The following is an 18,357-nucleotide window of genomic DNA, read 5'->3' on the forward strand; positions in this document are numbered from 1 at the left end:
GAAATTAGTTGCAACGATGTGTGCATTTGTCAAAACCTCACCTAAATATATGTTTGGGGGAAATCTACAGTAAAACGCTTGTGAAATTTCATGAGAATCTAAAAAGACCAAATGCAAGCCGCTTCAAAATGTGAAGAACTGAATTAAGGACTAGTAAAATGAGAAACAGAGAGAACCAAAATGGACAGATCTTTCCTTCCCTAGTCCTGAGCAGAGTGGACACAAAACTGCAGTGGACCGAGAGAAAGAGACTTTTCATCAATACACCATGCAAGGCTCCATTCCTCAATTCTGCATGAGTCCTGTGTGACACTGTTAAAGGACTCTGTGACTCTCTGAAGAGACTTCACAGGAATACAGGGAGCGTTAGAGAGCCTGGCTAGTGGTTGGCAGGGTAGACTGGGTTTACAATCTGCCTTTGCTTACATAGCCGTCAGACGCAACCCATAATTTATAAATTTTTATTCTGAGACTCTTTAAGTCATATATCTTTCATCTACCCAGCTGACCTTGTCGCAAAGACTTTCTTACATATGAACGCAAAGTTTCAGCAGCATGAAAGTCCACTGATTTTTTGCCTTAGGGTTTTACTTCCAGTTATCACAAACAAAAACAAATCAAGGCAGCTGATGGCAGTTATGCTCAAGCAGATTTCATTGACAGAATTCAGTCGCTTGTCATCCGCATGCTGAATGAAATAAATCCGGAAAAAGTGACTAGGGAGGAAGCAAAACATTAAGATCCCTATAAAGAACAGGCTTTTCAGCTGCGCCTGAAATTCTTGATATGACCAAAGGGATCCTGAAAGGGTTTTCACCACCTTTCGAATCATGAACACTTGTAAGCCCAAGAGGGTGCAAATTATTGCAACCATTACAGCAATTACAATGTAGTTGACCGCTTTCACTGGGGCACTGCTGAACTCCTGCTGGAATTCAAAACACGTCACATTTGCATAAACCCCTGTTTTCCCATACCAGCAAAATAGTACTGGCACCACAATAACAATAGCCAAAATCCACACAGCTATGCTGGTTGCCACAGCATGCAAATTCCTATAGAATTCCACTTTGTCCTTCCACTGAAAAAAGATAAGGCACCTGATTACCAAGAAAATCATATAGAACAGGAAAGTGAGGTACATATGGAAGTGCAGCATTCCGCTCACAACTTTGCAAAAGATTGTTCCAAAGATCCATTTTTTGGTGGCGTAGTAATACACGCGAAACGGCACAGTCACAAGGAAGAGGCTGTGGACTACCACTAAGTTTATGATGGCAGTTGTGGTCACCGATAAAGCATTCATTTTCAGTAGCAAAAAGGACATTTTGATGACTCCACACACACCTCCGATAAACACCGCCGTGTATATTGTGATCAAGGCGATATGAGCGGAATCTATTGAGTTGAAGTTCAGTTGAGGCTCTGACGTTGAGCTAGGAAGTAACTCTTTCCGTCTATCCATGCTTCTAGAATCTTCTTTTATCACAGCCTGTTTGGGAGTGGGGAAACAGAAAGAAAGAAACCAATTTCATTAAAGTTTCCAAGGCACATGTTGGAAGTAGAATCTTTTGGACAAAGTACTAGAAATAACTCTTTATGGCTACCTGTGGTGTGGTTGAACATGAAAGCAACCAGAACACAAACTGTTATCTTTTGACACACATGAAAAAAGAATAATCACTTTCTTCTGTTTAAATGCAGGCTTACGTGAGATAAGTCATGAAGAAATTTATCTCTATGCATGCTTCCTCATGGAAAGAACATCTCTCTGTGAGGTGAAATTTTTGCATGACACTGATTCAATAAAATAAAGAGACCTCATCATGGGCATCAATGAATACATGAAGTTGTCAAAATGGGCAATTATTATTTTATGCAATAGAGCTCACCCCATTACACACTCTGCTTCCTCTAGAATTTTGAAAGTTTTACCCTAAACACAGAAAGTATTTTCTTTGTTTGCTTCTACTAAAACATATTTGGAGTCCTCTCCATGCTGCTTAAGGTATATTTGGCAAGTGTTATTTCCCCTCATAACAGACCCTTTGGGGGAAGTCTTATGTTTTGAAAGTCTCAAACTGCTTCCAGGTACGTGCTCTGCAGGCATTCAAAGAACACAGGATGTGATAAAGCACTTTATGTGTGGGGTTGTGCATGCCAGCCAAACTTTCTGGGGCTGAGCAGGAAGGGACTATTAGTCTGTTTGGCTGAGAGCACATAGGATCCTCTTTGTGATCCGGGCCCCGGATACTGGAAGGTTCCCAGTTGTGGGGAGATTTGTAAGCGTGTTCATGTTTAGAATCCTCCTTCAGACCTTCCAGCAAAATGCAAGAAAGCTGGGGGTGGAGTCTAAAGGGCCATCACATGCAGGAACATGTAGGGTGTGGGTCCCGTGCTCTCTATACATGCCTTCTATGCAGATCCCACAAACATCTGGTTGACCACTAGGAGAGCAGAATGCCGGATTAGATAGATGCCATTGGTCTGATCCAGCATGCTCTTCTTATGTTCTTAAGTCTAAGAGATAAGGAAGGCTCCATTGTAGACGGCAACTTTTTGGAGGCCGAGGCCTAACCATGCACAAAGAGATAGGAAGTATGAACCAGGGATGAAAGCATTTCTTGCTGTGCTGGCTCAGTCCATTACTGGTCAAACTGAATGGCTCAAGTTGGAGGAGCTTGATGGTTAGCAGGACCAAGACGAGGAACAGGATGCCCAGGTGTGCCTAGATCACACTGTGAACAGAAAGGGTCAGAGCTGAGAAGCAATGCTGCTAACTGCATAATAAACAGCTAGGAGTGCTTTTTGGTCTCAGATGCTCAACACCTGAAGTCGTCCGTGTTTTCAAACTGTGTGCCTCTTTTGTTTCCAGTACACAGTGGTCTACACTCTATAACTGTCTTAAACTAAAGACAAAATATGTGATGCAGTTTTAGGTAAGTATATTTCCATGTTCTTGTATTTTATTGCGGTGTGCCGCATTTGGACTTGAGGGCTCGGGGACAATCAATCAATATGGGTGTTTAATGCTATGTACATATCTAATCCCCAGAAGTCTGTTGGTCTGCAGTACTGTATAAATGTGTTTTGCCTTCAGGAAATGGCCTCTTTCTAAGTCTGCTTACCGTGAATGTTGACTTTGAAAGGAAGTGTGCAATAATTTCTACAGCTATTCACATCCTCTTATTTCATGTGGCTTTTACAAGCATGGTAATTTGATATGTTTAAAAAGGGATTGGGACAGCAGACCAGCTAAAAAGAAGTAAAATGAAAATCAAACCACAAGATTCAGTGTGCAACTAGGGACTTGCGTAAGCATTTTGCTCAGGTTACAGGTGTACAGATGGCAGGGATAACTCCAAGATCTATAGGCTGCCTATCTATTCCACAAGGAGCTCAGCGGAACAAAGAAAAGAGGAAACTGTGAGAGAAAGAGATGCACCCTCAGCCCAGCAGTTTCATTGCCCACAAAAAGGAAACTGGCAGCAATGCCACTTATTGCCCAGAGAAGCTCTCATCCACATTTGTATAAAGAATGTTATGAGTTTGTGGGTGCTAGGCTCCTATAATCCCTGGATTTAGTAAGTGTTAGAATTTAATCAAGCCTTGGGGTGTTAAGCTGTGTGACAGACTACTTTAATCACTCAATTTAGCACGTGTTAAAAGCTAACTAAGCCAGACTTGTTTCCTCTTGTGGTGATAAATCCTGGGGTGATGAGTCAATACCAAAGCATCAAATAAACAGACAAAGCCAGAGTTTAGAGTAGGGAGGTTAGGAGTTATATGAGCTGGAAGTAGTGATGGCACTGGGCAGGAAAGCAGCAAGCAGAAGGCAAAGAGACGGAGCAATGGTGGATTTCTCTTTGAATCAGAGGCTTCAGCTATGGGAGAAACAAGACCCTTTTGAGGTGTTGAGGCTGTGAACTCTCCATCATAGGCTCAGGTTGTATATATATATATGTATAAATAAACCATTTATCCTAAAGACACCACAGTCTCTGCTGTGCCTCACTTCCAAAAGGAAATACAGACCCTGCGTGAGCACCTAGAACCCATGGCGTCTCTCAGAGATTGGGGTCATGTACAACAATATCGTTCCAGGCTAGACTGCTCCCCCGCCTTTGTTAAATAATAATCAGAACTCCACAGGGCAGAAATTGCCCACACCAGATGCCAGTGCAGATCAGTGCTCTTTGGCAGCGCATCAGTAACTATCTAAGCAGCAAGAGATGTACTTTTTGTATTCAGCATCTCTGCATAACACTGAAATAGTCACAGGCGGGTAGAAGGTGCTCAATTATAGTTGGTTTATTAATAGCTTTGGGGCTACATAAATTGGACTACCTTAATGGGGGTAGAAGAGTTAAGTGGTGCCTTAAAGCCCACCAATGTATTTATCAAAAAGAAAGCCTACTTTTTCAGATGTAAGCAGTGAAATCTCAGCTGGCAGGATATACCGATACTTTAACTGTGCCTGCAATCAGGTGTTCCTCTTTAATCATCAGCTCCCAACATTTCTTTAAAATGAAAGCACAGATTTTCAGGACTTTAATTGAATCAGAGAGGCCAGATCTTGCCCAACAATTCCTTGAAAGTGACTAAGGTGAAAGTGATTGAAATGAACAGTGTGCTTTTTCCCCCTCCTACAAAGGAACTTAACAAGCCACTTGGCAGTGTGAGCACACATGCATTTGAAGGCCAGTCACCATCCTGCCCTTTCGTATAAACTGGCATTCTGAATTTACTCTGAGCCTTGACCGCGGAGACCCTGGGCAGACTGAATCATCTGCACTTAATGCCAGCTCACATGATCTGGGTGGTGATAATTTCAGAAGGGAAGTTTATTTTTAACAGCTGCACATTTCTAACCAGCTGTCACAAGCCTAATATTATCTCTTCTGATTTTTGCTGGCTCATATCTATCAAATATTATTAGATTCTCACCAGACAATGCTTTTCATCAAGCATCTGATACAGCAGTTGGTGTTATCATGCTCTTAAATAAATTTTTTTAAAAAAAGCCCAGATTCTGATCTAAGCATAATGACACAATCATTCAGGAAAGAGTGAATGGCAGGTATAAAAATTTGCTGTTGCTAAGGATACCATTAGAACACTTGCGGGGAAATAAGCAAGTCTGACTCTGCTTGCTCTTCCTTGACTATAAACCATTTGCAGTGGGTGGTGTGTGTGTGTGTGTGTATGTGTGTGTCTGTGTAAGGGGGGCGTGTTTGCTGCATACACATGCCTAGTTTAATTAAATGCAGTTTATGGCTCTATATCTCAATTTGGATGAAAGTCGGGGAGTTTTTTTGGGGGACGCATCAAAACACAATATTTCATAAGAAACAAAAGGATAGATAATAAAAAATAGATATGAATTGTGGCAATGCCTTGTGTGCTATGCTTCTCAAATCAATGGTGGGAACACACTGAGTGCAGAGTCAAAGGAAGCATCTGAACAGCCAGAGAGACTGTAGGACTCTCCTTCCGTTGGGGTGAATCCAGTCCACGTTTGTTGAAATGAGTTCAAATTTAAATAAATGGGACTTTACTCATTCTACATTAATTCCACAGACCCTCCAAGTGACCCAATTTTCCAGGGACGTGCCTGATTTAGAGAAGGCATCCTGGTTTCTGATATGATCTCGGAATGTCCCACTTTTCCTTAGGATGTCCCAATTTTCATCGGAGAAGCGTTGGAGGGTATGGCGTTATCCGACCCCTGAAGGCAATCCTGTATAGGGAAGCTTTTTTAAATGTTTAATGTTTTATTATGTTTTTATATATGTTGGAAACCACCCAGTGTGGGGTACAAATGGTAAAATTATCATTATGGAATGGGATGTCCCCAGTGCATTTTTCCTGGGGGTACGCATAGCCCTAAACATTTTGTGAATCTAAGTTTGGCCTCACTGAGGGGCAGTATTTCAATATGAGTACGAAAATGAGAGTACCCCTAAACATTTTTTAAGGGAAAAAAGCACTGGGCATAACACTGGTAAGCCATGATGTAATCTGCATCTTAATATTACTGTTTCAATTATACTTCATAAAAGATAAAGGTATCCCTGGCCGTTAGGTCCATAGAATCATAGAATCATAGAGTTGGAAGAGACCACAAGGGCCATCGAGTCCAACCCCCTGCCAAGCAGGAAACACCATCAGGGCACTCCTGACATATGGTTGTTGTGATGGGACGATGAGCTGCTTGTGCGTAAAATGCAAGTCCCTCAGAGTTTGATCAGGTTTTCAAACCTCTGCCTGTGACGGAGCCCCTCCAGCATGGCTGCGTCAATCACTAGTAGAATCCGAAAGTGGCTGCTTTCGGAATCTTTTCCAACATAAAAGCTCTTTAACGGAAACACGTCGTCTGGCCTCTCGGCGTGACAGTTTCCGGCGAGGTGTGGGTGTCCCTATAGGAGGTCCTGAGACCTCCCCACTGTTTTCGCTGGAAGTGTCTCTGAGCCATCCCTCCGACTCACTTTCCCTTGGAGTTCTTGCTCGCCCTCTACTGGTTCCCTCTTCCGCTGCTACTCCTCTCTCAACCTCAGTGAGCCTTTGCGCCCCCGGCGCTTTAGATGGCAGTTCCCTGACATCCACCTCCCCTCCAGGGCCCCCTTCACCCCCTCCCGTCTCCTCCCCTACTGGCGGTGAGGAGGTAAAACCCCTGAAAGAACCTCCCTCATCTTCCGACGTCGCGAACACTTCCCTCCACTTGTTGCTGTTCCTACTCTCTCGGTAATCTTCGTCATCGGAGTCCACTCCCTCTTCCAACTCCGACTCCGCGAACCCTTCCATTTCCTCTTCCTCATCGGTGGTGCCGAAATACTCCCTCCTAAACCTTGCTATCGGCTGAGGTTTCCTCGGGAACCTTTGGTGGAACGTTTCTGTTAAAACCTCGTCATTGACTTCCTCTGCATTCACCCAGGTGTTTTCTGACTCCGGTTCCCCTTCCCACGCCACCAAATACTCCACCTGATTTCCCTTCCACCTGGAATCGAGGATTTCCGCTACATGGTTGCGGCGTTCCCTCTCTTCCAAGGCTGGTCCCCTGACGTACTCCCCTTCACGTCCCCCCCTGTATGGTGACAGTAACGACCTGTGGAACACTGGGTGCAATTTCATGTGGTTGGGTAATCGGAGTTTGAAAGCTACCGGGTTGACCTGCTGAATGACCTCAAAGGGTCCCAATCTTCTGGGCCTCAATTTCTTACAACCCCCTTTGAACGGCAACCCTTGGGTTGACAACCACACTTGATCCCCCACCCTTATGGTTTCACCTTCCCTTCTGTTCTTGTCTGCCTGCTTCTTATATTGTGCCTTAGCCCTTTCTAAGTTGAGCTGGAGCTGATGATGGATCGCTTCCATCTCTTCTACAAAATGTTCAGCCGCTGGGACGCTCCATCTCTCCCCTCCTTCCCCTGGAAATGCCCTGGGGTGACACCCGTAATTAGCCAAAAAGGGACTCATCCCTGTGGACACATTCTCCGCATTATTGTAGGCAAATTCTGCCAACGCCAACTTTTCGACCCAATCGTTCTCTCTGTCATTGACATAAAACCTCAGATATTGTTGAAGAATGCCATTTGCTCTTTCCGCCTGCCCGTTGGTTTCAGGGTGCCGGGCAGTTGAAAAATTGACTTCCACGTGCAGCAAGCTCATGAGCTTCCTCCAGAACCTGGAAGTAAATTGTTTGCCGCGATCTGAGATCACCCTCAAGGGAGCCCCGTGCAACCTGAAGATGTGTTCTACAAACAACTTCGCTGTTTCTTCCGCTGTGACTGCATGTGAGCATGCTACAAAGTGGCACATCTTAGTTAACAGGTCTACTACTACCATGATGGCTGTTTTCCCCTTGGACTTTGGCAGATCCGTCATAAAATCTATTGATATCGCTTCCCAAGGCCGTTCTGGTGTGGGTAATGGTTCTAATAACCCTGCCGGCGCCCTTCTTTCCCCTTTGGCTCGCTGACATTGGTCACACCCTCTTACATACTCCCTTACATCTTCCCTCACCTTAGGCCACCAAAATTCCCTGGTAACCAACCACATGGTCTTGTGTTGTCCAAAATGTCCCGCCGTGGGGCTATCATGCAACTGCTTGAGTACTCTCCCCCTCAATTCACCTTCGGGTATATACAGTGCCCCTTTGTAATACAATGCCCCATTTCTTTCCTCAAAACCTCCGGGGCTCTCGCCCTCCCCCCTGAGACCTCTGAGCTTATCCTGGGCATATTCATCATTTTCCGTTTCCTCTACCAGTTCTCGTTGCCCCACCAGCGCCGCCCCACACACCCAGCGGTCCTCAGGGATGACATGTCTCTCTTCGATCACCCCCTCCCCTTCCCAATACTCTGGTTTGCGTGAGAGCGCGTCCGCCCTGACGTTTTCTGGGCCTGGCACATAACAAATTTCAAAGTTGAATTTGGAGAATTCCTGTGCCCATCTCACTTGTCGTTGGTTGAGCACTCGAGCTGTTCTCCAATACTCTAAATTCTTGTGGTCGGTGCACACTTGCACCTTGTGTTGTGCCCCAATTAATAAATGTCTCCACCTCCGGAATGCTTCGTGAATGGCAAGTAGTTCCCTGTCATACACCGTGTAATTCCTCTCGGATTTATTCAGCTTCCGCGAGAAGAAGGCACACGGTCTCCACTCCGACGCACTCCTCCCCGGTTGAAGAAGGACCGCCCCTACCGCCCGGTCGGATGCATCGGTTTCCACTCTCATGGGTTTTCGTAAATCCACATGCAGAAGTTGTTCTTCCGAGGCGAAAGCCCTTTTCAGTTCTTCAAAGGCTCGATCCGCCTCTACCGTCCAAACAAATTTCTTCTTGCTGCTGAGGCAGTCGGTGATGGGCGCCGTCAAGTGGGCAAAGTTCTTGATGAACTTCCGATAAAAGTTCCCAAACCCCAAGAATCTTTGCACGTCCTTCTTGGTCTTCGGTGTCTTCCATTCCAGTACCGCTTGGACCTTGCCTGGATCCATGGCCAATCCCTTGTCTGATAAGCGGTACCCCAGGAATTCCACCTCCTTGGTATGAAACTGGCACTTCTCCAGTTTCACCCACAGCTGGTTGGCTTGCAGCCTGCCCAACACTTCTCGAACGTCCCTCACATGCTGTTCCTCATCTTCCGAATACACCAACACGTCGTCTAAAAAGGCCACACAATTCTTGTAGAGCAAAGGTCCCAGAACGTGGTTTATAAAAGCTTGAAAACACGCGGAGCCCCCTTGTAGACCGAAGGGCATAACGAGGTATTCAAAGGCTCTCAAAGGTGGTCTTCCATTCATCTCCCTTCCTTATGCGTATCAGATTGTACGCCCCCCGCAGGTCCAGCTTTGTAAAAATCTTTCCCTTCCTTACTCTGGTCAAAATGTCATCAATTCGGGGCATAGGGAAAGCCAGGGGCTCCGACACTGCATTGAGGGCCCTAAAGTCACACACCAGTCTCGGTTTGTCTGTGTTCTTTTTGTCCACAAAAAACACTGGGCTGCCCCCCACCGCTCGGGACTCTCTGATGAAACCTCGCTTCAGGTTTTTGTCAATGAACTCCCTCAGCTCCTGCATCTCCCTGTCTGACATGGCGTACAGCTTGCCTACTGGGAGTTGGGCCCCAGGGAGTAGGTTGATTTGACAGTCAAAGGGTCTATGCGGTGGCAGTTTGTCTGCTTCCCTTTCGCTGAATACGTTGCTCAGATCTGCGTATTGCGGGGGCACCTTCCCTTTGTCCATTACTTCCATCCCGGCTAGGGTGACTCTGTCTCCTCCCGAAACCTTCCCCTCCTTGCAGTGTTCTAGGCAATGCGCTGACCCAAAGGAGACCACCCTCTGATGCCAGCCCACTAGCGGATCGTGTAGCGCCAGCCAGCTCATCCCCAAAATGATGGGCGCTCCTCCCAGGATGGCCACATTAAACGCTATCTGTTCGGTGTGCCTTGCCACCCTCATTATCATCGGGACAGTCTGTTGGCTAACTTCTCCCCCCAACAGCTCTCTGCCGTCAATCGTAGTCACCTGCAAGGGGTTACTTAAAGGGATGGTCTGTATCTGATGCTCAGCTGCAAACTCCTTACTCATGAAATTACAGGAGCTGCCTGAATCCAAAAGCGCCTTGATCTTTAGTGGGTGTCCGTTTGGCAGTTCTAGTAACACCTCTATCACTAAAGCGGGTCTGGGAGGTTCCGGCGTGGGCACTTTCACTGCTCTTTGGCCTGGCTGCTGTGCCCCGACGGTGGCAGCCAGGCGTTGGCTTTTACTTGCTCCTTGCCTTCCTCTTCCTTTCCCCCAACAGCTCCTGCCATCCCTTGCCATTCCTTTCTTTGTGGGCAGACTCTGGCAAAGTGCCCTGGCTGTTGGCAGAGATAACATCTCTTGGCGCTCTTTCCCTCCTTCTTCCGCCCTTCACTGGGATTTGAAACTGCGCGCGCCCGCGCTGTTCCAACTTCCATCGGCTCTGCCGGCAGGAAAGGTGGCTCTGGAATGTCTGGAATGCGGAACTCCCTCCAACGGTCTCCTTTCCCTTCCCGCTTTTCCAAAGCCCTCGCCTCCTGGCGCGCTCCTATGGACAGCGCAGATTTGGTTAACTGATCCATAGACTCCGCCCTGGGCCCCCGGGAAAGCTCATCTTTGACGGTTGAAGAAAGCCCCTCTTCGAAAAGCATTTGGATGGGCTCCGCCGATAGGTCCCACCCCAATTTATGAATCAGCATAGTAAATTCAGTCCAGTACTCACGGACAGATCTGCTTCCTTGCTGGCAAGCCATTAACTGCCTTCGCACCACCCCCTGCTCAATATCGCTGGAAAACATCAGGTCCATGGCACGAAAAAACTTCCTCGTGTCCTTTAGGATCTCATTATTCGCTGCCATCAGGGGTCTAACCCAATCTTTCGCCCCGGATTCGAGATGGCCAATCACAAAAGCCACTCGCGATTCCTCGTCGGGGAAGTCATCAAACTGCAAGTTTAGAGCGTATTGCATCTCTGTTCTAAAGGCATGATAGTTCCTGGGATCCCCCCCGAATTTCTGCACCAATCCTGGTACCTTTCTGGCGAGCGGGGTGGTTTTCTCCTTTCCCTTTTCTGCATCCTGAGCCCTCCTCTCCTCAAGCCTCGCCGTTTGCAGCGCCAACTGGATCTCCAACGCCCTGTACCTTTCTTCCAGGCTTGGACCCCCTCCAGCTGCTCCTGCTCCTCCGGTTCCGGCTGGGTTGCTCATGATGCTTCTCCCTGCACAAGCTGGCTTTCGGTGACTTTCGGATTGCTGTGATGGGACGATGAGCTGCTTGTGCGTAAAATGCAAGTCCCTCAGAGTTTGATCAGGTTTTCAAACCTCTGCCTGTGACGGAGCCCCTCCAGCATGGCTGCGTCAATCACTAGTAGAATCCGAAAGTGGCTGCTTTCGGAATCTTTTCCAACATAAAAGCTCTTTAACGGAAACACGTCGTCTGGCCTCTCGGCGTGACAGTTTCCGGCGAGGTGTGGGTGTCCCTATAGGAGGTCCTGAGACCTCCCCACTGTTTTCGCTGGAAGTGTCTCTGAGCCATCCCTCCGACTCACTTTCCCTTGGAGTTCTTGCTCGCCCTCTACTGGTTCCCTCTTCCGCTGCTACTCCTCTCTCAACCTCAGTGAGCCTTTGCGCCCCCGGCGCTTTAGATGGCAGTTCCCTGACAGTTGTCAAGCCTCTGCTTAAAGACCTCCAAAGAAGGAGACTCCACCACACTCCTTGGCAGCAAATTCCACTGTCAAACGGCTCTTACTGTCAGGAAGTTCTTCCTAATGTTTAGGTGGAATCTTCTTTCTTGTAGTTTGGATCCATTGCTCCATTTCTGCTTCTCTGGAGCAGCAGAAAACAACCTTTCTCCCTCCTCTATTTGACATCCTTTTATATATTTGAACATGGCTATCATATCACCCCTTAACCTCCTCTTCTCCAGGCTAAACATGCCCAGCTCCCTTAGCCGTTCCTCATAAGGCATCGTTTCCAGGCCTTTGACCATTTTGGTTGCCCTCCTCTGGACATGTTCCAGTTTTTCAGGTCCAGTCGCAGACTACTCTGGAGCTGCGCACTCATCTCGCTCTATAGGCTGAGGGAGCCACTGTTTGTCCACAGACAGCTTCCAGGTCATGTGGCCAGGATGACTAAGCCGCTTCTGGTGGAACCAGAGCAGCACACGGAAATGCCATTTACCTTCCTGCCAGAGCAGTACCTATTTATCTACTTGCACTTTGACGTGCTTTCGAACTGCTAGGTTGGCAGGAGCTAGGACTGAGCAACGGGAGCTTGTTCCTGTTTCAATAGTCAAATACAAAATGTTCTCATTTCTTATTCTGTTCAGTATACTGGACACTCTTATAATTCTGCACTGAGAATGAAATATCATACAGAAATGGTTGAAAAATTCTTAGTGCAATCTTACACTGCTGAACAGGTTCATTCTGTTGCTACAATTCATAAACAAAATTCAGTTTCAAGATACTAATTTAGCAAAGACTAGAGACGTCTTTATTTTCATCAGAGAAATGTCAGAGGGTATGTTCCCATGGTATCTAAAGTGTGACTTAGACTGGACTCAACCCTGAAGAAGGAGTTTTCTTCTGAACACGCTCCTTCTCACCTCACTGCGCACCTCAACTGGTGTGCCCCTACACCGTGGCAGTTCTGCCGCCTGCCTGCATCATTGGCCAAGTGTTTTTTTTGTACTTCTGCAGCTCTTAGGGCTCCCCTGGACAATGCTAATACCTCTGTTATGTTGTGGGTGAACATATCAGACGACACAGTGGTCTGGCCTCCTCTGCTGACCCCTGATCTATTGCCAAAGGCAGGTGAGAAATGGAAGAGGGAGAGACTTGAGCACAGTGACAAGGGAGAGACTATGAAAGGAAACAAGTGGCTGTTTTAAACAACAGCAGAAGTTTGAGTAAAGCACAGGTGGAAGAACATGAGGGAAATTGTGGTTTTAAACAACAGTAGAGGTTTAAAAAAAGCAGGGAGGAGGAAACCTACTGAGGAGATGGCTAGTAGATTTTCTAACAGGCTGGTAAAGAAACATTTTTGCATATGCAGAACAGCTCTAATTGAAGATGTGGTGAGCTATATTCTATAATGCCCTTCATATAATCCACCAAGGGTTAAATTTATTCTTCCGTTTCAGATCTTTGTAGAAGGTCAACCAGCTGATTTTAAGATAAAAAGGCTGTCAACTAATGTAGATAAGTTCATTAGCTACAGGGTAGCTCATAGCAAAAAAGATAAGAGAGGCCTTTCTGGATTATACTAGTGCTAAATGTTAAGGGAATGGCAGACAGCAAATGGCAGTTTTAAACAACAGCAGAGGTTTGAATTTAGTAGGGATGGACGGACACTGAAAGTAAAAAAAACAATTTTGAACAATGGCATAGTTTTGAGTAGAGTAAGCAGTAGGATATCGGAATGGCATGTTAAAACAAGGTTTGAGTTCAGTGGGAATGAAGCTGGGAAAAGCTCTGTTGTGTTAGCTTTTTGGTCTTAGTTTTTGTGTTACACCCATCTCTGCCATTTTTCTTCTTAAAACTGGTTTCTTCCTTCCTTCCCCTCTCAGGGCTCATCTCAACTAATTTTCCTCTGTGCTTTCTAAAACGCAGGCCTGAACTTTTCTGGTCTGTTTCCCCTGCCGTTTTGCCACTCTTGAACACTTCACAGAAAACCCCAAAATCTCCAAGATACGGAGGGGGAAAGCAGGGAGTGAAAGTTAAGTGTGGATGAGCCCTCATTGTCCTTTAACTCATCAAACCTGTCTTTGTTTAAAACCACAAATGTCGTTTTAAGTCTTCCTTGATAATGATCTCATACATCATCAGTATCTTTTAAGGAGTGACAAACCACCAAATACCTAAGATTATAACATGTTTCTTTTTAAAATAGACCATCCTGTTTTGTTCATTTGCCATGTACTTCTCAGTGTGTGCCAGACTTCACTGCAGAATAAAACATCCACAATGTTATCACTATTGATTAATGGCTCCCCCCACCCACTCTATTTTATTTCCTTAAAATAAATTGGCCACTTATAAAGTTTTTTTATATATTAAAAAAATGCAGTCAAACTTGCTTGTTATTTCCTTTTGGTCAATACAGTGGTACCTCAGGTTAAGAACTTAATTCGTTCTAGAGGTCCGTTCTTAACCTGAAACTGTTCTTAACCTGAGGTACCACTTTAGCTAATGGGGCCTCCCGCTGCCACCACACAATTTCTGTTCTCATCCTGAAGCAAAGTTCTTAACCCGAGGTACAACTTCTGGGTTAGCGGAGTCTGTAACCTGAAGCGTCTGTAACCCAAGGTACCACTGTAACCTCTTATGATTGTGTAGCTATTTGTCTTGCCATGGTGAAGAGTCTACTGCAGCACAAAGAACTGTGATTTCAAATCCAAAACTCTAAATTAGTTTTGATCCCTAGTAGTGATGGTCATAGAAATATTACAGTACTCTATCTAGGCAACCAAACAAAGAGCTCTCAGACTTACTTAAACAGGAATATGCACAGACATTTAGGAATTACCAAGCAGTTGCATGGTTTTTGAACACAAATAGTAAAAACAAAATTAACTGCATGCCCACTAATTAATTCACTTAACATATAACTAATTAATTTGGGTCCTGTTCTTTTCCTGACTCTTCCTCAAATACCTGAAAAGTAACACAACTGCCTCAGAAAAGAGAAGATGAGTCACTTCAGCATGTTCGGTTTAAGGTCACTTACTAGTTATTCCAGTACTTACTTGAAAATGCTCAATGTTTCCTCAAAAGTAACTTCCACTGAATTCAATGGAGCTTACTCCAGTGTAAGTTGGAGCCTAAGCACTGCAGCCTAAGGCAAATAGGAGCTACCCTTCCTTTACAAAAAGAACAGTCTTTCAACGGCTCAGTTCATAGAATCATAAAGTTGGAAGGGACCCCTGGGACATCTAGTCCAATCCCCTGCAATACAGGAATCTAAGCTAAAGCATCCATGACAGCTGTCCATCCAACATCTGTTTAAAACTCTCCAAGGAAGGAGAGTCCACCACCTCTCGTGGGAGTCTGCCCCACTGCTGAACAGCTCTTAGTGTCAGAAAGTTTTTCTGAATGTTTCATCGGAATCTCCTTTCTTGCAACTTGAAGCTTTTCGTTCGAGTCCTACCCTCCAGAGCAAAACAAGCATGCTGCCTCCTCCATGTGACAGCCCTTAAGATGTTTGAAGATGGCTATTATATCTCCTCTCAGTGTCCTCTTTTCCAGGCTAAACATACCCAGCTCATTCAAGTGCTCCTCATCAGGCTTGGTTTCCAGACCCTTGATCATCTTGGTTGCCCTCCTCTGCCCACCCTCCAGCTTGTCAGTATTCTTCTGAAACTGTGGTGCCCAGAATTGGACACAGTGTGGTCTGACTAAGGCAGAATACAGTGGCACTATTACATCCCTTGCTCTGGACATTATACTTCTGTTGATGCAGCCTAGAAGAGCATTAGCTTTTTTTTTGCTGCTGCATCACTGTTGACTCATGTTAAGCTTGTGGTCCACCAATAATAATATAATAATAATAATTTATGATTTGTACCCCGCCCATCTGGCTGGGTTTCCCCAGCCACTCTGGGTGGCTTTCACAGAGACCAAAAATACACTAAAATGTCACACATTCAAAACTTCCCTGAACAGGGCTGCCTTAAGATGTCTTCTGAATGTCGGGTAGTTGTTTATCCCTTTGACATCTGCTGGAAGGGCGTTCCACAGGGTGGGCGCCACTACCGAGAAGGCCCTCTGCCTGGTTCCCTGTAGCTTTGCTTCTCGCAATGAGGGAACCGCCAGAAGGCCCTCAGCACTGGACCTCAGCGTCCAGGCAGAACGATGGGGGTGGAGACGCTCCTTCAGGTATACTGGGCCGAGCCTGATAGATCCTTTTCACATGTGCTGCCAGTAAGCCAGGTGTCCCCCATCCTATATTTGTGCATCTGGTTCTTCCTGCCTAAGTGCAGAACCTTTCATTTGTCCCTACTGAAATTCATTTTGTTAGCTTGCACCCAGTTCTCCAATCTGTTAAGGCCATTTTGAATCCCGATTCTGTCTTCTGCAGCATTAGCTACCCCTCCCAGTTTGGTGTCATCTGCAAATTTGATGAGCATCCCCTCAATTCCTTCATCCAAGTCATTTATAAAGATGTTAAACAACAATGGGCCCAGGATAAAACCTTGCGGCACCCCACTTTTTTCCAGAATGATGAGGAACCATAATGAGTACTCTTTGGGTTCGGCCAACCAGCTACAAATCCACCTAACAGTTACCTCGTTCAACCCACATTTTACCAGCTACCTTGCGAGTATATCATGGGGGACTTTGTCAAAAGCCTTACTGAAATCAAGATACACTATGTCCACAGCATTTCCCTGATCCACAAGTTTGTAATTCCATTTTTTTAAAAAAGAAATCAGATTGGTCTGGCATGACTTACCATATTTTTCGCTCTATAAGACGCACCAGACCACAAGACGCACCTAGTTTTTGAAGGAGGAAAACAAGGAAAAAAATATTCTGAATCTCAGAAGCCAGAACAGCAAGAGGGATCGCTGCGCAGTGAAAGCAGCAATCCCTCTTGCTGTTCTGGCTTCTGGGATAGCTGCACAGCCTGCATTCGCTCCATAAGACGCACACACATTTCCCCTTACTTTTTAGGAGGGAAAAAGTGAGTCTTATAGAGCAAAAAATATGGTATTTTTGAGAAACCCATGCTGGGTCTTAGTAATCACAATATCCTTTTCTAAATGCTCACAGACCGACTGTTGAATTACCTGTTCTAGGAACTTCCCTGGTATCAATGTCAAGCTCACTGGTTGTTCTTCCTTTTCCCCCTTTTGGGGAAAGACAACATTTGCTCGCCTCCAGTCTGTAGGGACCTCAGCTGTTCTCCAAGAATTCTCAAAGACAAATTCAGACAAGGGCTCTGAAATTACATCCGCAAGCTCCTTTAGTACCCTCAGGTGCAGCTCATCAGGCTCTGGAGATTTGCATTCATTTAAAGTAGCTAGGTGTTCCCTTACTACCTCTTTTCCTATCTTGGCTGCAGCTCCCTCCTTCCATCATTTATTCTGTTATCACCAGGTTGGGCATTGCTTTCCTTTTGGGTGAAGACAGAGGCCAAATAGGTGTTGAGGAGTTCTGCCTTTTCTCTGTCACCCAATGGCATTTCTCTGTGTTCCCCACGCAGAGGACCTACCACTTCCTTGTTTTTCCTCTTACTTCGGACATAGTTGAAGAAAACTTTATTATTATTTTTAACCTCTCTTGCAAGCCTGAGCTCATTCTGAGCTTTAGCCAGCCTGACTTTCCCCCTGCAACTGTTGGCTACTCGTGTATAATCCTCCTTTGTCATTTCCCCTTTCTTATACATGCCCTTCTTAACTCTCAGCTCATCTGTAAGCTCCTTATGCAGCCACACCGGTTTCCTTAGATTCCTCCCGCTTTTCTTTCTTGTTGTATTGTCTGCATTCGGGCCTTCAATATTTCTCCTTTTAGAAACTCCCATCCTTCTTGGACTCCCTTCTCATTGAGTATTTCTGACCATGGGAATGCACCCAGTAGCTCCTTCAGCTTTTTGAAACTGGCCTCCTTAAAGTCCAGAGTGCATGTCCAGCTACACTCAGTTTTCCCTTGCCTCTGTATTCTGAAACCCAGGAGAACATGATCACTTCCTCCCAAGTTTCTGAGCACTTGTTGCACATTTTATGCTCAAACAAACATACTATCCCCCAGCCCCCGGTTGTTTTTTGTATCTGAGAAAGCAAGCTACACTGCCCTTGTTCAACATATTTGCAAGTGCTTACCTGGTTCTCATAATTCTGAAAAATCCAGCTTTGTTAAGGAGTCACAAATTAATCCGGCAACTGAAAGCTCAAGTGCTGTGACCAAGTGCTCTTGTTGCTGCTGTACCTAAACTGCGACAAGAACCACAAAACCACAAAGAGCTTACGCCCACAGTGTGGGTCTGATCTCATAGTCTGTTGATAAAAATGTCCACTTGAATGTTTCCTATTTGCAAAAACACTCCAAGACACCACCAAAACCCAGGTGACCGGGACAAACACTGTGCATTCGGAGACTACCAGGTGCCTATAGTCTTATAAGGCTAGTAAGCAGGAATGGTCAGCAAATATTATCTTATTATGCATTATTTTTTAGTTATTTTGTATTTATACCCCACCTTTTCTTCAAGGAGCGAAAGGTGCAAGTTTCTCCCCCTCCTCATGTAATCCCTGCAACAACCCTGTGAGGTAGGATAGGCTAAGAGGCACAGGGAAACCCTGTGAGCTTCCTGGCTGAGTGGGGTTTTGCACCCTGC

The 18,357-nt window shown here is 45.7% G+C and overlaps 1 protein-coding gene across 3 annotated transcripts; it reads right to left on the reverse strand.

The window, feature by feature from the left end:
* Positions 1–445: 445 nt before the first annotated feature.
* GPR141 (G protein-coupled receptor 141) lies at positions 446–18,117 on the reverse strand. 3 transcript variants are annotated; one of them, XM_081931167.1, is made up of 3 exons: positions 17,843–18,114; positions 2,607–2,738; positions 446–1,492 (listed from the first exon to the last, which is right to left on the reverse strand). In XM_081931167.1, exons 2-3 carry the CDS (start codon positions 2,619–2,621, stop codon positions 548–550), a joined length of 960 nt encoding a protein of 319 aa, XP_081787293.1. In that variant the 5' UTR covers positions 2,622–2,738; positions 17,843–18,114; the 3' UTR covers positions 446–547. The 3 variants fall into 3 exon arrangements, with proteins under 3 accessions (XP_081787293.1, XP_081787294.1, XP_081787295.1); XM_081931168.1 differs by lacking the exon at positions 17,843–18,114 and adding an exon at positions 16,811–16,876; XM_081931169.1 differs by lacking the exon at positions 2,607–2,738 and having other exon boundaries at positions 17,843–18,117.
* Between the last annotated feature and the right edge of the window lie 240 nt (positions 18,118–18,357).

The sequence above is a fragment of the Podarcis melisellensis genome, assembly GCF_964234715.1.
Source record: "Podarcis melisellensis genome assembly, chromosome: 12".
Taxonomy (NCBI): domain Eukaryota; kingdom Metazoa; phylum Chordata; class Lepidosauria; order Squamata; family Lacertidae; genus Podarcis; species Podarcis melisellensis.